Source organism: Telopea speciosissima, chromosome 8 (assembly GCF_018873765.1).
Source record: "Telopea speciosissima isolate NSW1024214 ecotype Mountain lineage chromosome 8, Tspe_v1, whole genome shotgun sequence".
In the NCBI taxonomy this organism is placed as follows: Eukaryota; Viridiplantae; Streptophyta; class Magnoliopsida; order Proteales; family Proteaceae; genus Telopea; species Telopea speciosissima.
This window is the reverse complement of record NC_057923.1, coordinates 60,118,461-60,136,014: the sequence shown is the minus strand read 5'-3', so window position 1 is coordinate 60,136,014 and position 17,554 is coordinate 60,118,461. Positions and strand designations below refer to the sequence as shown.

The window sequence follows — 17,554 nt, the reverse complement described above, 5'->3', positions numbered from 1 at the left end:
TCGAACGAGAACACTCTGTCCTTGAGATAGTATTTGCACCCTTACTTCTGCACTGGGTTACAGCAAATCTGCCTCCCAAGATAAAACAGGCCTAGACTTGATTACTGTTTTGCGGAGACAGTAATCACCTTACAACTATAAGAAAATGTTAAGTCTGAATTACAGGACTCGAGGGCATTTATGAGCTCGGACCTGGTTGTTTGTATGGGTTACAACCATTGGGCTCATTTGGCTGAGCTGATGGATCACAACCACTGGGCTCAATGTTGTTCCATGGGTTGCACCCTCCTTTAACCAGTCACCGATCAAATAGTCGGATCCTAAGCACCCCTATGATCAGACACTAATCCAATGGTTGGAACCTAACCATCGCACTGGTCCACAGACCTGCAACCCAGAGAAGCACAAAGTACGCCTCACGCACACGTACGCGTTCGGACGGTCACCGTCTTCGCTCGCAAGTGCACCATGCAATCCTTTCTAAACATAACATATAGATCACAAACATATATAAGCCATAAGATTTCCTCCTTCATAACCGATGTGGGACTAAAATCCCACACCATTATTTAGAAAATTCCAACACAGGCTGTTTCCAAACTCGAACCCATGACTACTTAGTCACAATGGAGCAACTTTACTGTTGCACCAAGGCTCGCCCTGTTCTACCAAGTTTTTGATTGCTATATAGGAGTTTAGGACTAATTACAAGTTATGACTTTGGATCCAACTCTACATATTGAAAAAACATTCCTCAAGAATTATTTGCAAGCAGGGCAGTTTTTAATTAAAAAAAAAAAAAAAAATACTGCAAGGATATGGAAATTGAATGCATGTTTATATTTTAATAAACAGAATAGGAACCTCAAATGGGTAGGTCTCAATAGAGAGATCAGCATTTGCAATTAAAAAATGTCCTCCCCCACCCTGGTGACAAGGTTGAAATCAGATGACTATCATGCATCACTACTGGGAACTCCCATTGAAGGGTAAACCAGGTTTTAGTTTTAGCTGTGCCTCATTAGTCTCGCATTTAAACGACAATCCGGAGTGACAAACATGGACATCAAAGAAAGGATTATCTCCCTCGCACAAGTTCAAATCAGAACCCTAATTTCCTTCAATAAATAATGCTAAAAAGCATGGTGTAAGAGACGATAATCATTGTCCCTTGTTCTGCATTGTAACCTCAAGTTGAGAGGGAGGATTGCCCATTCTCTGAAGCATAACAGTCTAAAACCACAGTTTTTTTATTCAATTAAACAATAAAATTCTGTTGGCACAATCTGCAATTCGCTCCAAGTTATTAAAATTAGACTTGCTATTCTGATTGACATTTATTCCTTGGCTACAAAATTCATCTGGGATTGGAACCAATCAATGCCACATTTTATTTACAAAAGATCCACACATACATAATCTGCATTGCGTTTATGCATTTTTTAATCTACCTCGCATGACCAACAGATACCTCTGGAGTGCAAGCATCAGGACCCATGTGGTCCTCGTGATTTTCTCCTTGATCATGAGAAGCAGAGCTGAGCTTAGAACAGTTTTCAGAATTTGAGCCTGCAATCCTTTGAAGAAACCTAGTAGCCCTTCTCTTTTCCAAATTGCACATGATACATCTGACATAGTTTTGGAGGACTTAGGTCGAGCCTCCTCAGACCCATCATCATCTGGGTCAGCAGCCTGGATCATTACTTTACACCTGTTCAAACACCATATGTTACACATAAATTTGCTCAACAATCCAAAGCAAAACTTTGGCAGGACCTTGGGAGAAACGACTAACTACCTAATAGCAGGATACGTCAAGAAAGTGGCTATGCTCTTTGAAGCGGCCCCTAGTGCAAAAGCTGAAAATGCCGAAATGGCTTCCCTCGAAGATTCTCCACCCGCTGTGTTGCTATTTTGCCTCTTCAACAGTCTTTGTTTCAGCTGATCAAATACAGTGTACTGCAACAGAGATTACCTATATCATCTTAGTTTACTTTCTCTGTTCTACAAGTAATCAAGTATATACCTTGCATACCCCCCGTGGGTTTGCTCAGCTGGTTTAGGACAATGTGCTTCGGTCACGGGGTCCCAGGTTCAAGTCCCCACAAATAGCGTTACATGGGGTGGGGGGAGGCTTCGTGTAACCGGGGTTTTCCCTAGGGCCTGAACCGTAAATCCGGGCAGGTTCAAGGGTTTCCTTGTTAGCAAAAAAAAAAAACAAGTATATACCTTGCATTCTTTGAAGGACAATAAATGTTCGGTATAACTATGATTGAACAAAATTTACTATTTATACAATAGATTATTGTGTCAAGTAATAGGGCCGGCCATAACCAAGTCCAACCAGGAGTCATGTTAGCTCAGATTGGCCTGAAGTACATTACAAGTGTTGTAGTTTAGTCTACCAGATTTGAGTTCAAAGCATTACCAATTAGTAACACTTTTACCAACAGCCAAATCCCTGTGATATATATATAGTTTTTTTTTTATTTAATCTATATATAAAATAAGAGAGACAAACAGGTCATTGGATATATGCAAACAGACACTAACATTTGTATACAAGTACACAAACACACAAGATGAAGTTGAACTGAGAGCTTAATTCTAAATTTCTAACCCAACCTGATCCAACCAAAATTAGAAGGAAAAATCCAGGTTCAGGATAGCCTGGACCAAGTTACACAATACACATTGAACATGGAGGGGGATTCAAATATTTCCACCACAGTCAGATCTTCTGAACAAAGATTGACCATATTAGATGATTGAAACATCCATCTATTGTCTGGAAACAAGTACATGGAATATCTAAAGTGAAGGCTAACTGGTGACTGCAATCATCTATTGCACTAATTTTTGACTAATTTCCTAGAGGCAATCATCAACCAGTAGGATGATTATGATGGTTCAATCTTAAGAAGATCTTCATGAAAAAAAGTCAACAGCATCAGAATCATCCACCAATCAATTTAAGTTGGGCTGAGAAATGTAAGGAGGCAACATGTACATGGAGACAACTAAAAGCAGGGAGGGTTGTGAAACTTGCAATCATCAACTTTAAGATATCTTCAAGAGGATATCTTCAAGTACCTGAATAGCCGGGTTAGAGGTCAAAAGAAGGGATATCCCAAGGCCATCAAATGCTTCACTCCAAGTTCCTTCTGAAAGTGTTCTCCACAGCCCTTTGGATTTTCCAAAAGCACTCGTCTGCATCCTTGATGCCGCTGTATCCAGAGGCTATAAAATACAAAATCAGAAATTATAAAAATTGAAGCCGCAAAAACTTTTGGTTTTCCATGATATATGAAAGCAGATAACAATAAAATATATTTCAATTCATTGGAGCTTATTAGCTCAACGTTAGATAGCAATGATAGGTTCAAGTTACATCATCAATCCTACAATCTGCATTGGATCTCCATATGATATGTTGGAACCTGAAAGAAACATCTAACGTGGTACTACATTCAAGCAGTTTGAATATTTGATGTCTTTGAAACTGCAAAGCATGCATAACCTACCTGTGTTACGATGGCATTGCAAGCGCCAGCAACGGCAGCAACAATCAAGTTTTCTTTTGTTCCAATGGACTGTCTTCCGCTCTTCCTCAAATACAGTTTTTTGAAGTAGCTGTACCCATAGAAGTAGATAAACTGTGATATGAAAGATTGCAAGTTCTTGGTGCCAAGCCCTTGGTACAATGAAAGAACCTGACCAGTTGAAATTGCTTCCAAGAAAACATCTGAGAGGTGCCTACAGAATTTTTTAAAAAAACATGAAAATCAAATAAACCATTTCAGTACATAATTTTTGCATTATTAATCTATAACACCCCCCCCCACTCTGACTAATGCAGAACAATCAGGAGGTAACCCTAAATTAATTGGATCCAATAACAAAAAAATATATATTAGGAACTTGTAAAAGTCTAAAAAAAAAAAAAGGAGCATCCCGGTGCACAAGGCTCCTGCTACTGCAGGGTCTGGGAGGGGCAAATGTATGCAGCCTTACCCCCTGCTTCGCAGAATAGGCTGTTTCCAAGTTTAAAATCCACAACGAACAGGTTGCAATAGCGACCTTATGGCAAAAGTAGAAGAAACGAATTTTTACTTATTGACTGAACTCAAAAATACAATTATTTTTCAATAAAAAATCTCAAAGAGGTCCAGGATGCAACAGAAAAAGTAATAAAGAAAGAAGAAAGATAGATTTTCCAAAAGAATCTCAACAAGAATAAAAATAGAAAGAAGTCAACTACCCAACTTCAAAATCTGGAATTACACCAGGGGGGAAAAAAGGAATTGCACCACTAAATATTTTTTTCCAACTCAAATATTTATCCTCTGAAAATAATATTTGCAGAATTTATTATCATAGGAATGGAATTCATTCACTTGTTTTAGATAGTTTCGTTCAAAATCCACAAAACAGCGTTATGTTGTTTGAAATGCCTAAACTGCAGATATTTGCAGCATTTTCTCAGAATTTGAAAGACTAATACCTGACACTGCTGACCTTCTGTACTAGACAAGCATCCAGTTGAAAAAAAAAATTGGAAAGGGAAAACCTCACCCCCCAAAAAATCCAAAGATAGCAGAAATACGTCTGAAAATTTATATTTCTACCTTACAGAAGCATAGTTGTCACGTCGTCACGGCGATCCAAGTTGGTGGAGAGGTGTCACGTCGATATATCGACATGTCGCCTGCCATGGCGATCATGTCGACCATGTTTTATTTTTTATTTTCTCTATTTTTAATGTCATTTAGTATGCTATAATATATACCCTATAACATAAAAAATCAACATGAAAGTGTACTACTGATCTACTATTAATTCATGAAAGTGTAATATCCATTAGCGTATATGAAAGTATGAAAACATGGATTAGCCTATCAAATAATTTTATTAATCCAACAAAAAAGATAAGCAAAGAGCAGCTATCCACGTAACACAGGCAAGCTTGCAACTCTGCAAGGCAAGAAGAAGAAGAAAAAAAAAGATAAAAAAAGAAAAAAACAAACCCTCTCTATCTCTCTCTGCATGTGTGTCGAGTGTCAACTGTGAGAGACTAAGAGTGGTGCTTGTGTTACGTATTTAAAAAAAAAAGAGAAGAGGAGTCGTTGGAGGTGAAGAAGACGACTCTTTCTCTCTCTCTCTCTCTCTCTCTCTCTCTCTCTCTCTCTCTCTCTCTCTCTGTGTCTCTCGCTGGAGGAATGGGAGGATAAGAATAAGAAGAAGAGCAATCAAATAAAAAAAAAACATTTACTTACCTGCAGGAGAAGTCGCCGGAGCTAGGAGAAGTGGAGAACTTGCCGCCTGCCGGAGTCGAAGCCTCGAGCAGATGAAGTAGGGCTGGAGTCACAGAGTCACTGGAGTCGAAGTCAAAGTCGTTCCGTGACTTCCGTCATGCTCTGTTCAGTCTGTTGAGTGTTGAGTGAGAGACAGAGAGAGTGTTGAGAACTTCGATTTGGTTTTTCGATTTGGGATTTAGGGTATTACCGTATTAGAGATTTGAGTCAAATTTTGTTTTTGTTTTTGTTTTTTTTTTGTTGTTAATGTGTATTGGAGGTGTAACTTCTCCAAGTTACACCTCCAATACACATTAGGATAAAAGCATATTTTTTTAAAAGGTTAAAAGAAATAATAATAAGTACTTGAACAAGCATATCGGACGATATGTCCATATTTCATAGTATGGCGTCCATGTTGGTGCCATGGCGACGCCATGGAGGCCATATCGGCCGATATGCTTACATTCCTCATATCGTTGATCGATATATACAATTCTCCAGAGCCATGATGCCATGGTGGTGCCATGGCGACGCCATGACAACTATGTACAGAAATGGAAGTTTGTTCAATTGCTTTTAGTCCATATCTTTCAACCCATATTATCAGAGTGTGCCACTATATACTTAAAAGTGACATGACCTACACAGTTTCAGCTTCTGTTTTGAAGTGTCCAGGTTCTTATCTTTCTTGAAGTTAGGTAGTTGACCATATACTTAAAAGTTGACTATATGACCTAAATAGGAAGTTTGTTCATATAATGATTGCACTATATGCAATCATTATTTTCTCCTTGACCTAGTCACCATTCTTCTTCTTCTTTTTCCGCGGGGGGGGGGGGGGAGGGGTCCATAAACTGACAGGCTCTTCTAAATGGAATTGGTTTTTTCGAGTTCTACCATCCATTGAAAGAATTATGGCTTTTTTAAATGATGGAGCTATCGTAGCCCCTAAAATGAAAGAACCAACGCACAGTTGGGCACTGTAATTGGTAACATCTATATACCTACTATCACAAATGATGTCCATATTGAAATGAAAAGGGAAAACAGTTACGCCCTTTATTGAAATGACCCTCCCCAACAGTGGCGGGAGCCTTGTGCAGTGGGTACACCCTTTTATTGAAATGAATAGGAAAACAGTTAGGAAAAAATCACATGTTCCATAGATTGTGAATGACAAATCCTGTAACTTCAGGAATGCAAATTAATGCTTTTTCAAGTTTAACCAGACTTAGTGTCAGAGGTGTAGAACAGAGAAGGGACAAAGTTTTGATGAATAGGAGAGGTGATAAATTGAAAAGCTTTGTAAGGCTTACTTATTCTAGGGACTCAATGAACAGTTATACTATATCTCAAGGATCAACCTCCCTAAAACATCTACCCAAGCTGTATCGAGCAACACAATTGAAGCCATGGGATTTTTTCAACATCAGACAGCAAAACATACAAAGATAGGAGGCTTTCCAATGCCAACAGGCAGAACAGTGCAAGTTCATTTGCATCTTTGATAATAGAAAACAGTCCTGACAGCCAAGGTTTAAAGTATCAGTATCGGGTATCGTACTAGAGATACGTATCATATGCTACAGATACGCATGAAAATGGCCAAGATACATATGGAAATACACTTTTGGAGAAAAAAAACAATATAAATAAGCAATATATAACATGTATCATGCATATGCACTAAAATGGAGAACAACGTATAATGAGACGAGACTTTCATCGATTTGAGTACAAATCCTTGCAAATGATCAAGTTTGATGCATCAACTAACTTTGTTTTATCTAAATCTATCGATTTATAGGAAAAAATAGGATTAAAAACAATTATTTAAACACAAAGATCAAGTTTTTCTGAAATCTACCTTTTTCTATGAAATCTCCTTTAATCTCTGATCTCAAAAACAAAATCATAGTTTGACAGTCACATGGGCCTTTAATGGCCGTATCAACGTGTATTGGTTGGTATTGACCGTATCAGTATGTATCGAGCTGTATTGAGCCGTATCGGCCGATACATACCACCAATATGTATCGATACTCTCACAAAATCTTTAACGTATGTATTGTAAGTATCGGTACATATCGAATAGATCTGTATCGGCTGATACAATATGATACCAATTGAGACATACTATTTTCTTAAAAAAAAGATACATATCGGTATGTATCGTATCGATACTAACCGATATGTATCGGCCAATACATATTGATACAGACCGATACTTAGGCACCTATATTCGCCAAATATGTGCATAAAAATGAATTTTATGCCATCTTTTCAAAATAGACATAGAAAATAAGTATTCTCTACAACCGTATTGTTCAGAGAACATCACATCAACAATATGCACGGACATACAATTCTGTTTGAAAAATGGCAGAGGAACATCTTCTAACATGCAGATTCTAAGGTTGGCACAAAAACTTAAAGAGTGGACCTCTGATACATGATAAGTTGCGAAGGAGTCATTTGAGGTGGTATGGGCATGCGCAATGAAGACCCCTAAATGCACCAGTAAAGGAAGTGATATAATTCAAACTTAAAGGAACTGAAAGAGCAAGGGGCAGTCATAAAATCATCGCATGAGAAGTGGTGAGATAAGACATGCATGGATTAGCGTTGACAACAGATATAGGTTTGAGTAGAGTTGAATAATGAAACAGGATCCATGGAACCAAAACCAAAAATTTGGGTTAAGGCTTGGCTGAGTTGAACAAAAAATTTACAGAGTGTTCAACACTGGACTCAGATACATCAATATAAAAATAAGAACCAAAGTTATAATGGATAATACCATTATTTTAGACCAACTACACAACAAACACACTTCTCGGAAGCGCTAAGACCTCAACAAACCCTCGTAGAAGTACAATGGTTGGAGAGGCAAAAAACTTCCGATATGTAAGTACTGAAACTGATGGCGACCTTCCCCCCACCATGTAGGCCTCCCAGGTGTTGTACCATCAACACCCAGGTCTCCACTCCCCATCCAACCTTCCCTCCTCCTACCTCCTCCCAATCTCAAGGGGGTGACCTGGACTGCCCTCTTTAGCTAGTCATCCCTACCACACAGAGAGGGCCTCCCCCTTCACACAAACAGGTTGTCAAACTTATTGAATTTCCATCCCTGTTATGGCAACCTTAATTAGACCCACAAATGACAACTTATGAATTTAAGCAGCGTAGTTGATGTGATTTTCTAGATAGATATCCTAGAATTTTTGTTGTTTAACAGTAGTTTTGCATGTTATCGACTTCCCAAATCAATAGTTGGCGAAAACTAAATATCTCATGTTAAAAGTTTCTATATTTTAGTTTAGACGGAAAAGGAAACTGTCTACTTACCCTTTTGTCTGTTTATATACTTCGGTTTACTGAAGAGAACTGAATCAAATGGAAAGGCTTCTCTCTTCTTTGTGCATATTGGTGACCCCCCCCCCCAGGGGGGGATACTCCTGCTACATGAGTACAGGGTTCATATCATTCAGGAGTAATTTGATCCATCAATGATGAGAATCCACCAACCTTTCTAACTTTAGGTAAACACAAACCATGGGACCAGATTCTCCAAACCTTATTTTCTCAACTTTTTTTTTTGGATAGAATAGAAACTGATTTTTCTATTTCTAGGATCTTTCAAGATCCAAAATCACTAATTAATAACATTAAAACTATGCCCTGTTAAACCCTAGAGTTCATTACATGAAAAAATGTTGCCCTTGAATTCTAAATATTTTCTAAAATCATAAAAAGTAGTGCTCTCTCCCTCCCTGTGCCTCCTTGATCAGATCAGAATCAAGAAGCATGGAGTTAAAGGACTGGATAGAAAAGAATACGAAACAAGTCTTTCACATACAGCCATGACGATATAAATAACAAAAGTTAAACAATAAAAGTGCTTGATTTATATGGGTGTCCAAAGAGATCCAAATGATCCAACGCCTGAAGTAATGGCACTAAGGCTCAATAAGTACGGCTAATATGTATCTTCATTCACCCTCATATGCTTGCTTCACTCATTGAGATGAAAAAAATGGCACATACTGATACCCAAAGAAGGTATACCTTTTCCTTCCCCTACCCTCCCTTTTTCTTTCTTTTCCCCATTGGTTATATTGTTATAGCAAACACCAACAAAATCACGAAAAGAAACAAGAACCAAGCAAAAGAACATAGAGATATAACGTGGTTCACACACCAGTATGGTGTGCTACATCCACGGGCGAAGACAAAGATGATTCACTATGCAAATCGGAGAAAAATTACAATGGAAACTCTCAAGAACACCCAAATCGGTGCTGCTGCTTTCTCTCAGAAACCCTAGAACGAAAACCCCAAAATCTTCCTCTCTCCTTACAATAAAGCGGGTAAGGAACATAAATCTTCCTCTCTCTCAGAAAAAGTTCCATTCAGGTCGCCACAAAAAATGTCAGAGCGGGTCATTCTTCGAAACGGGTCCAAGAATTCGAGACATACATAACAAATCTCCACCTTGGCTTGAATTCTCCTCTAACATGAAAACACATAGCTGAAATCTTCATCTTCTCCAATAGCCCTTCCAAAAGGGCTCAATTCAAATGTGGCAAACTCCAATCAAGTTCAAGCAATGCTCGAACTTGGTAGCACACAAAGGCTTTGTCAACATATCAGCTGGATTGTCTTCAGTACCAATCTTCAACACTTGAATATTGCCTTGAGCAACTATTTCTCTAACAAAGTGATACCGAACATCAATGTGCTTCGTCCTCTCATGATACATCTGATCTCTAGTCAAGTGAATAGCACTCTAGCTATCACAGTGGACAACAGTCACATCATGATCCATGCTGAGCTCTCCCAACAAACCTCTAAGCCAAATAGCTTCTTTAATCGCCTCGATCACGCCATATACTGCCTGTAGTAGATAATGCAACTGCAGCCTGTAAAGTAGCTTTCCAACTAACCGCACATCCTCCAAGAGTAAATACATAACCTGTGAGTGATCTCCTCTTGTCAAAATCACCTGCATAATCTGAATCAACATAACCAAATAAGTTGTCACCATTCCTTCCAAACTCCAAGCAAACATCAGAGGTTCCCTTCAAATATCTAAGTATCCATTTCACTGCTTCCCAGTGAGTTTTACTTGGATATCGCAGGTACCTACTCACCACACTGACTGCCTGTGAAATGTCAGGACGTGTACAAACCATAGCATACATAATGGAACCAACTGCACTAGAGTATGGAACATGTGACATGTACTTCACCTCTTCATCTGTCTGAGGTGATAGAGCAGCTGAAAGTCTAAAATGAGATGCAATAGGAGTACTTACAGGTTTGGCATTTTTCATGCCAAAACGCTTCAATACCTTCTCAATGTATTTCTGTTGAGATAGCCACAGCTTCCCTGCTTTTCTATCCCTTGTAATTTCCATACCAAGAATCTTGGGTGCCCCCAAATCCTTTATCTCAAATTCAAAATTTAACTGTTGCTTCAACCTATTAATCTCATTCATATCTTTGACTGCAATCAACATATCATCAACATATAACAGCAAATATATGAATGAGCCATCAAAGAGTTCTCTGAAATATACACAACAGTCATGTTAGCACCTATTGTAACCAAAACTTGCCATAACAGAATCAAACCTCCTATACCACTGTCTAGGAGACTGCTTCAAACCATAAAGAGACTTCTTCAATAAGCATACATGGTCCTCCTTACCCTCAGTAACAAAACCCTCAGGTTGATGCATATAAATCTGTTCTTCCAATTCACCATGCAAGAATGTTGTTTTCACATCGAGTTGCTCCAACTCCAAATCATGCATGGCAACTAAAGCAAGCAAGACATGAATAGAGCTATGCTTAACAACAGGTGAGAAAACATCATTAAAATCAACACCATATACCTGACTGTAGCCCTTTGCAACCAATCTTGCCTTGTACTTAGCACCTTCAACACTTGAGGTAGATTCCTTCCTTTTGAAAACCCATTTGCAGCCAACAATTTTCTTCCCTCTTGGCGGCTTGACAAGCTCCCAAGTCTGATTTTTATGAAGAGATCCAATCTCCTCATTCATGGCAATCAACCACTTTGTGGAATCAACTGAAGAAATAGCTTCTGAATATGTTGCAGGCTCACTATTTTCAATTGTGTCTGCAACAGACAATGCATAAGCAACAATTTCAGCATGCCCATATTTTTGTGGTGGTCTAGCATTCCTTCTTGGCAGGCCTGTAAACGGATCGGATTCGGCTCGGATACGGATCGGATGTAGTCGGATTCGGATATTTCCTGGTCGAATACGGATACCTCTAAACGGATTCGGATGGATTCGGATGCGGATCGAATTCGGATTTTTGGCCATCCGTTTACACCTCTGCCTTGTGTAACTCGAACCTTCCTCCCCCTTGTGGATACAATTCACTCTCAATCCATAGTTTTAGATCATGATTCTCTTTTCCTCATATGCTAGAACCTGTTAAATCTTCAAAAACCCCAAAGATCGTTGTATACTTAATTTTTTATAATTACGTATTCGGATTCGGATTTCTATCGGAGTATTTGGATTTTTTTCCGGATATCTCTAAACGAATTCGGATGCCCCTATACGGATACGGATGCAGATCAAATTCGGATTTTCGGTTATCCATTTACAGTCCTACTTCTTGGTCTATGCTTGGCAATGCTATACTGCTCTTCTTCTTGATCCCCTTGAGCTTCATCTTCTTCAGTGAAAGTAGGCAGCTGAACTGAAGTAGATTTTGATTTGTTTGAAGATGGACCATCAATTTCAAACTCCACCTTCTCCCCAGAATTTTTCTGGCTTTCATCACACTGAATGTGAGTTTCTTTCCTAGGATGCAACATAGTAGACTCATCAAAAGTAACATCTCTACCAATAAGAAATTTAGGAGACTTTGGATCAGGGCACCACAACCTGAATCCCTTCACTCCAGATCCATACCCAAGAAAAATACATTTCTTGGCCCTAGGTTCCAACTTTCCATCATTCACATGTGCATAAGCAGGACATCCAAAAATCTTTAAATTTGAGTAGTCTGTAGGCTTACCTAACAAGACCTCCTCTGGAGACTTGCACTCACTGGCTGTGCAAGGAGACCTATTCACCAACCAAGCTGCTGTGTTTACTACCTCTGCCCAAAACTCCTTGCCCAATCCTGCATTTGACAACATACACCTTGCCTTTTCTAACAAGGTTCTATTCATACGTTCTGCAACTCCATTCTGCTGGGGTGTCTTCACAACTGTGTGGTGTCTTGCAATCCCCTCATTCTTGCAGAACTCATTGAAATCACCTTCACAGAATTCTAGCCCATTGTCGGTTCTCAACCTTTTAATTTGTTTCCTGGTCTGTTTCTCAAGCAAAATTTTCCACTGCTTAAAAGTAACAAATACTTCATTTTTGTGCTTCAAGAAATAGACCCAGACCTTCCTAGAAAAATCATCAATGAAAGTGAGCAAGTATCTAGCACCGTTCCCCTTGGAGGAAACCTTGGAGGGTCCCCAAAGATCTGAATGAATATAGTCCAGAGTTCCCTTGGTCCTATGAATAGCAGTACTGAAGCTGACCCTCTTCTGCTTCCCAAACACACAATGTTCACAGAACTCCATTTTACCTGTACTCTGACCACATAATAGACCTCTTTTACTCAACGATGCCATCCCTCTTTCACTCATATGGCCCAATCTCATGTGCCATAAATTTGTAGTATCGCACTCAGACATAGATGATGAAGTCACGTAATCGAACTGAATGATCGTAGTACCCCGCAACACATACAGACTACCAATCTTCACTCCTTTCATCAACAAAAGAGCACCTTTACTGATCCTCATGACTCCACCTTCAGCTGTATATTTGCACCCATTTGAATCAAGAGTGCCTAAACTAATGAGATTCTTCTTTAAGTCAGAAACATGTCTAACATTAGACAAGGTTCTGATAATGCCATCATGCATCTTAATTCTGACTATCCCCTTTCCAACTGTTTTACAAGAAGCATTGTTGCCCATCAACACAATCCCACCTTGAATTGATTCATATGTGGAGAACCATTCACGGTTAGGGCACATATGGTAGGAACACCCGGAATCAAGAATCCATTCATCCTGTGATCTGATTCTGTCATCAGTAACTAAAAGCATGTCAGAATCATTCTCATCTGCAGCAATACTAGCCTCTGCGGAGCTTTCTTTCTTCTGTTGGTTTTGGGCACCACCACTTGCCTTTTGCTTATTTAAAAGCTTGTCGCATTCAGATTTAATGTGCCCCTTCTTCTTGTAGTAATTGCAGGACAAATTCTTATGCCTAGATTTTGATCTAGCCTTCTTCTTGTCACTGTCTGAACCTCTTTCAGAAGTTCTCCCCCTAACCACCAAACCAACACCCTCTGATTTACTTGATGTCAACTGATCATCAATCTCCTGCTTGCTTAGCAAATTCGTTTTGACATCCTCAACAGAGATGGTCTCTCTACCATAAATCATGGTGTCCCTAAAACTCTTATATGATGGAGGCAGGGAACATAACAATAACAGAGCTAAATCTTCATCATCAATTTTTACATCTACTGCTTTCAAATCAGTAACAATAGAATTGAAATCAGAAATATGGGATTTAAGTGAACTACCTTCACCCATACGAAGGGTATACAATCGTTGCTTTAATCTCAACCTGTTGGTGAGGGATTTGGTGAGATATAGGTTTTCCAACTTCGCCCACAACTCAGCAGCCATCTTCTCTGAGAGAACTTCTTGCAAAACATCATTTGAAAGACATAACTGGATAGCCGAAAGGGCTTTGATATCCATCTTGTCCCACTCCTCCTCAGACATAGTTACAGGTTTCTTCGCTTTCCCAAGCAGGGCTTCCCTCAAGTCTTGCTGTGCAAGAACAGCCATCATCCGAACTTGCCATAAGCTGAAGTTAATGCTCCCATCAAACTTGTCAATATCAAATTTCGTTAATGTAGGAGCCATGGATGCAGTGATCGAAACAACCAAGAGCTCTGATACCAATTTGTTATAGCAAACACCAACAAAATCATGAAAAGAAACAAGAACCAAGTAAAAGAACACGGAGATATAACGTGGTTCACACACCAGTATGGTGTGCTACATCCATAGGCGAAGACGAAGATGATTCACTATGCAAATCGGAGAAAAATTACAATGGAAACTCTCAAGAACACCCAAATCGGTGCTGCTGCTCTCTCTCAGAAACCCTAGAACGAAAACCCCAAAATCTTCCTCTCTCCTTACAATAAAGCGGGTAAGGAACATAAATGTTCCTCTCTCTCAGAAAAAGTTCCATTCGGGTCGCCACAAAAAATGTCGGAGCGGGTCATTCTTCGAAACGGGTCCAAGAATTCGAGACATACATAACATATATTTAATTATCAAAAGTAACTTATGGCAAACTACTACCCAAAAAAAAAAGTGTTTGTCAATGAGATTTCCACCATTAATTTCAGCCCAAGAAAATCAGATAAATTCCAAGAATAATTTATAATCTATCTAAGATACTGAAGACACAAGAAGGTATTCCAATGATTTTACAACATACAGTGATATATCAACCACAAACACATTGATAATTCACAACTCTAATCCACACAACATCAATACAAAACACTATTCATCACTAGGATATAGGATTCTTTAAGGAGGTCAGAGACAAGCAACGTCAATGTTCCCATAAGAAAGAGGGGGGGGGGGAGTAAAAATAAGCAACAAAATCAAAACTTTATTCAATACGTTTAGCACAAAATCTAATAAAATAACACACAAACGTTCAGAAGAATGAAATTGACCAAGCAATTGACCCGATCGTTTACAAAATATGGAAAGTAGAGAAGCCCATCGAAGAAATAAATACACGAAACTAAGTTAAGAACATGAAAGCACACTACCGTAGATAATTCGTAAGAGTCAGAAGCCAAGATCAACAAAACATTTAAAGGTTGAATACGACGGGGAAAAGAAAAAAGATCAAAAGCCCACCTGTATTTTGCCTGACCTTGAGCCCGAACTTCAGCCTGGTACTTGGTCTTGCAGGTATCGAGGGGATAAAGAATTGTAGTACTCAACAGAGCTCCAATGGCACCCGAGGTCGCCTCTGTTAACGATTCGAAATCGACAGCCATCTGAGATTATGAGACAGCTTCAGAAATACCAACAAAATACTCAGATCTGTACGAAGTATCACCGCTGAAGCGAGTATCTGCAGGTCTACTCATCCATGGAGATCAAATTGAATTAGAGGTTTGGTGACACTGAGATATGTAGGTAGAGAGCTTATAGAACTCCTATGGAAGTAGCTTATTTTATTGAAATTGGGAATCGTGAAAGCCGTCATGGCATGGGCGATTCTGTCTGAATATAACGTCCAATAATAGTGACGCGGCATTGGGTCAACCAACCCGGGAACCAACCAGAAGAATGGAGTTGCACGTGGTTCACGTTGAAAATATGGTTTTGGTAAGAGTCAACCACGTTTTAAATGGCGGTCGGATCAGAGGCTGTATCGACCGGAATGGTCTGAACGATAGATGGTTTTCAAAAATATTTGAGATCGAATCAAGTAAATAGAATCGGTGACGGAACCTCGTGATAGAGGTTGTCCTGCTCTTCCCTACCCGTTACCCAAACATTGTTTAGGTGGGGTCCACTTTCTTCTATTGGAAGGAATTGAGGAAATTGAAGGACAGGCAAATTAAGGTGATAATTTTCCAAGTGTTGACTTGGTTGTTGAGTACTATCCAGTCCTATGCATTGGTGTGTTAGTTGAGTCTTCTCAAGTTCTACGTGTTGGTATGGTTTGTTCCGATCCCTATATACTAGTATAATAATATACTGGGACCATCAAACCATTTTCCCCTACGAATCATTGTGTGTCATAATGTTATTAGTCTATTACATCCATGTATATCGATCAAGATAGATCGAGGTGTTGTCAATTTACAGACGTCATCATTTTTTTTTTTTTTGGACAAAGAAGATAAAATAATTCATTAAACAAAGAGATAGGAGGAAAACCTCTTACCGCCATCATGCACTATAGTTTTATGTGCCTTTTGTTCTAGCCAATCTTGTGATGGACGTGATTTTCAACATGTATACCATATTTCACCAATGATTTCAGGCTCCCACATCCATGAGTGAGGTGTGGGGTGATTATTTAGATTCGAGTGTGACAAAATTTAGAGTTATTTTTTTTTTACTTTTGATCACTACGTACCCTCAGTCAAAGAGGGGCATCATGTATACATTAAAGTTTGGTTTGATATGATTTCTATTTCAAAAATTGTTTGGTTTGATTTTTGCACCTTATGTCAATGAAATAGAAATCAAATGAAATATTTCCATAAAAAAAAATTAAAAAAAAAAACAAGAAATCAAATGAAATATAAAATTCTGAAATAGAACTGTTTCAATTTTGAAATTGATTTCACTCTTACTCTTTAATAAGCACATGGTTAATTTGATGGGCAAAGTAGTAATTTTATGTTAAAAATAAAACATCACCATTTTTCTCCTTATGATCTCACCACCACCATGCCACCTCCCCACCAACACTTGTAAACTGCATGTTGTCTAAACTATGTAATGACCTAATCCTTACTTATTGAAAGCATGTAGGTAGCTTAACCAAGTTATGTTCAAGTTCGGTTCATCTTACATAGTTTTTTTTTTTTTTTTTTTTTTTTTTGTTCTTTCCCATTCATAGCAATTTTATATGCTTTTTTGGTTTTATCATAATATCCTATATATGTTTTTTAATATTGCTTTCCTATCGACAACCTAGACTATGAATAGATATACTACTTTTACTATGCATGCGTACATGCTAGTTAGTAGGACTAGTAAGCTCATGAATAGTCTAATAGAAGGAGGCTGGCCCCCAACCGGGCGGATTAGGTGTTTAACACCTTCCTAGCTAGTAACCTTAATATCTACCCAAAGATCTGGAAAGAGTAGAAACTTTATCCATTAGAGTCGTTCCCCCTGGCAAGGGGAAGACATTTACGAGTCCTAGACTCTTACCTAAGTGGCGATTCCCTAAGAAACCTCTTCCCCCCTCCCTTCTCTCTCTCTCCTCTGACACCAATAGTTGTCGATCGAGTGAATGAAATGGAGAGGGTGCATCCAGAGTATGTAATTGACATATTTCTTTAAAATTCAAAGGTTTTACAGGACAGTTATATGACCAGCAATGATGTATGGAGCTAAAATGAGA

General features: G+C 38.8%; 1 protein-coding gene across 1 annotated transcript; it reads right to left on the bottom strand.

Moving 5' to 3' along the window:
* Positions 1-1,158: 1,158 nt before the first annotated feature.
* Positions 1,159-15,542, bottom strand: LOC122672600 (peroxisomal adenine nucleotide carrier 1-like). The gene is made up of 5 exons (XM_043870059.1): positions 15,319-15,542; positions 3,525-3,756; positions 3,094-3,240; positions 1,799-1,959; positions 1,159-1,711 (listed from the first exon to the last, which is right to left on the bottom strand). The coding sequence occupies exons 1-5, from the start codon at positions 15,459-15,461 to the stop codon at positions 1,432-1,434; spliced, it is 963 nt and encodes a 320-aa protein (XP_043725994.1). The 5' UTR covers positions 15,462-15,542; the 3' UTR covers positions 1,159-1,431.
* Between the last annotated feature and the right edge of the window lie 2,012 nt (positions 15,543-17,554).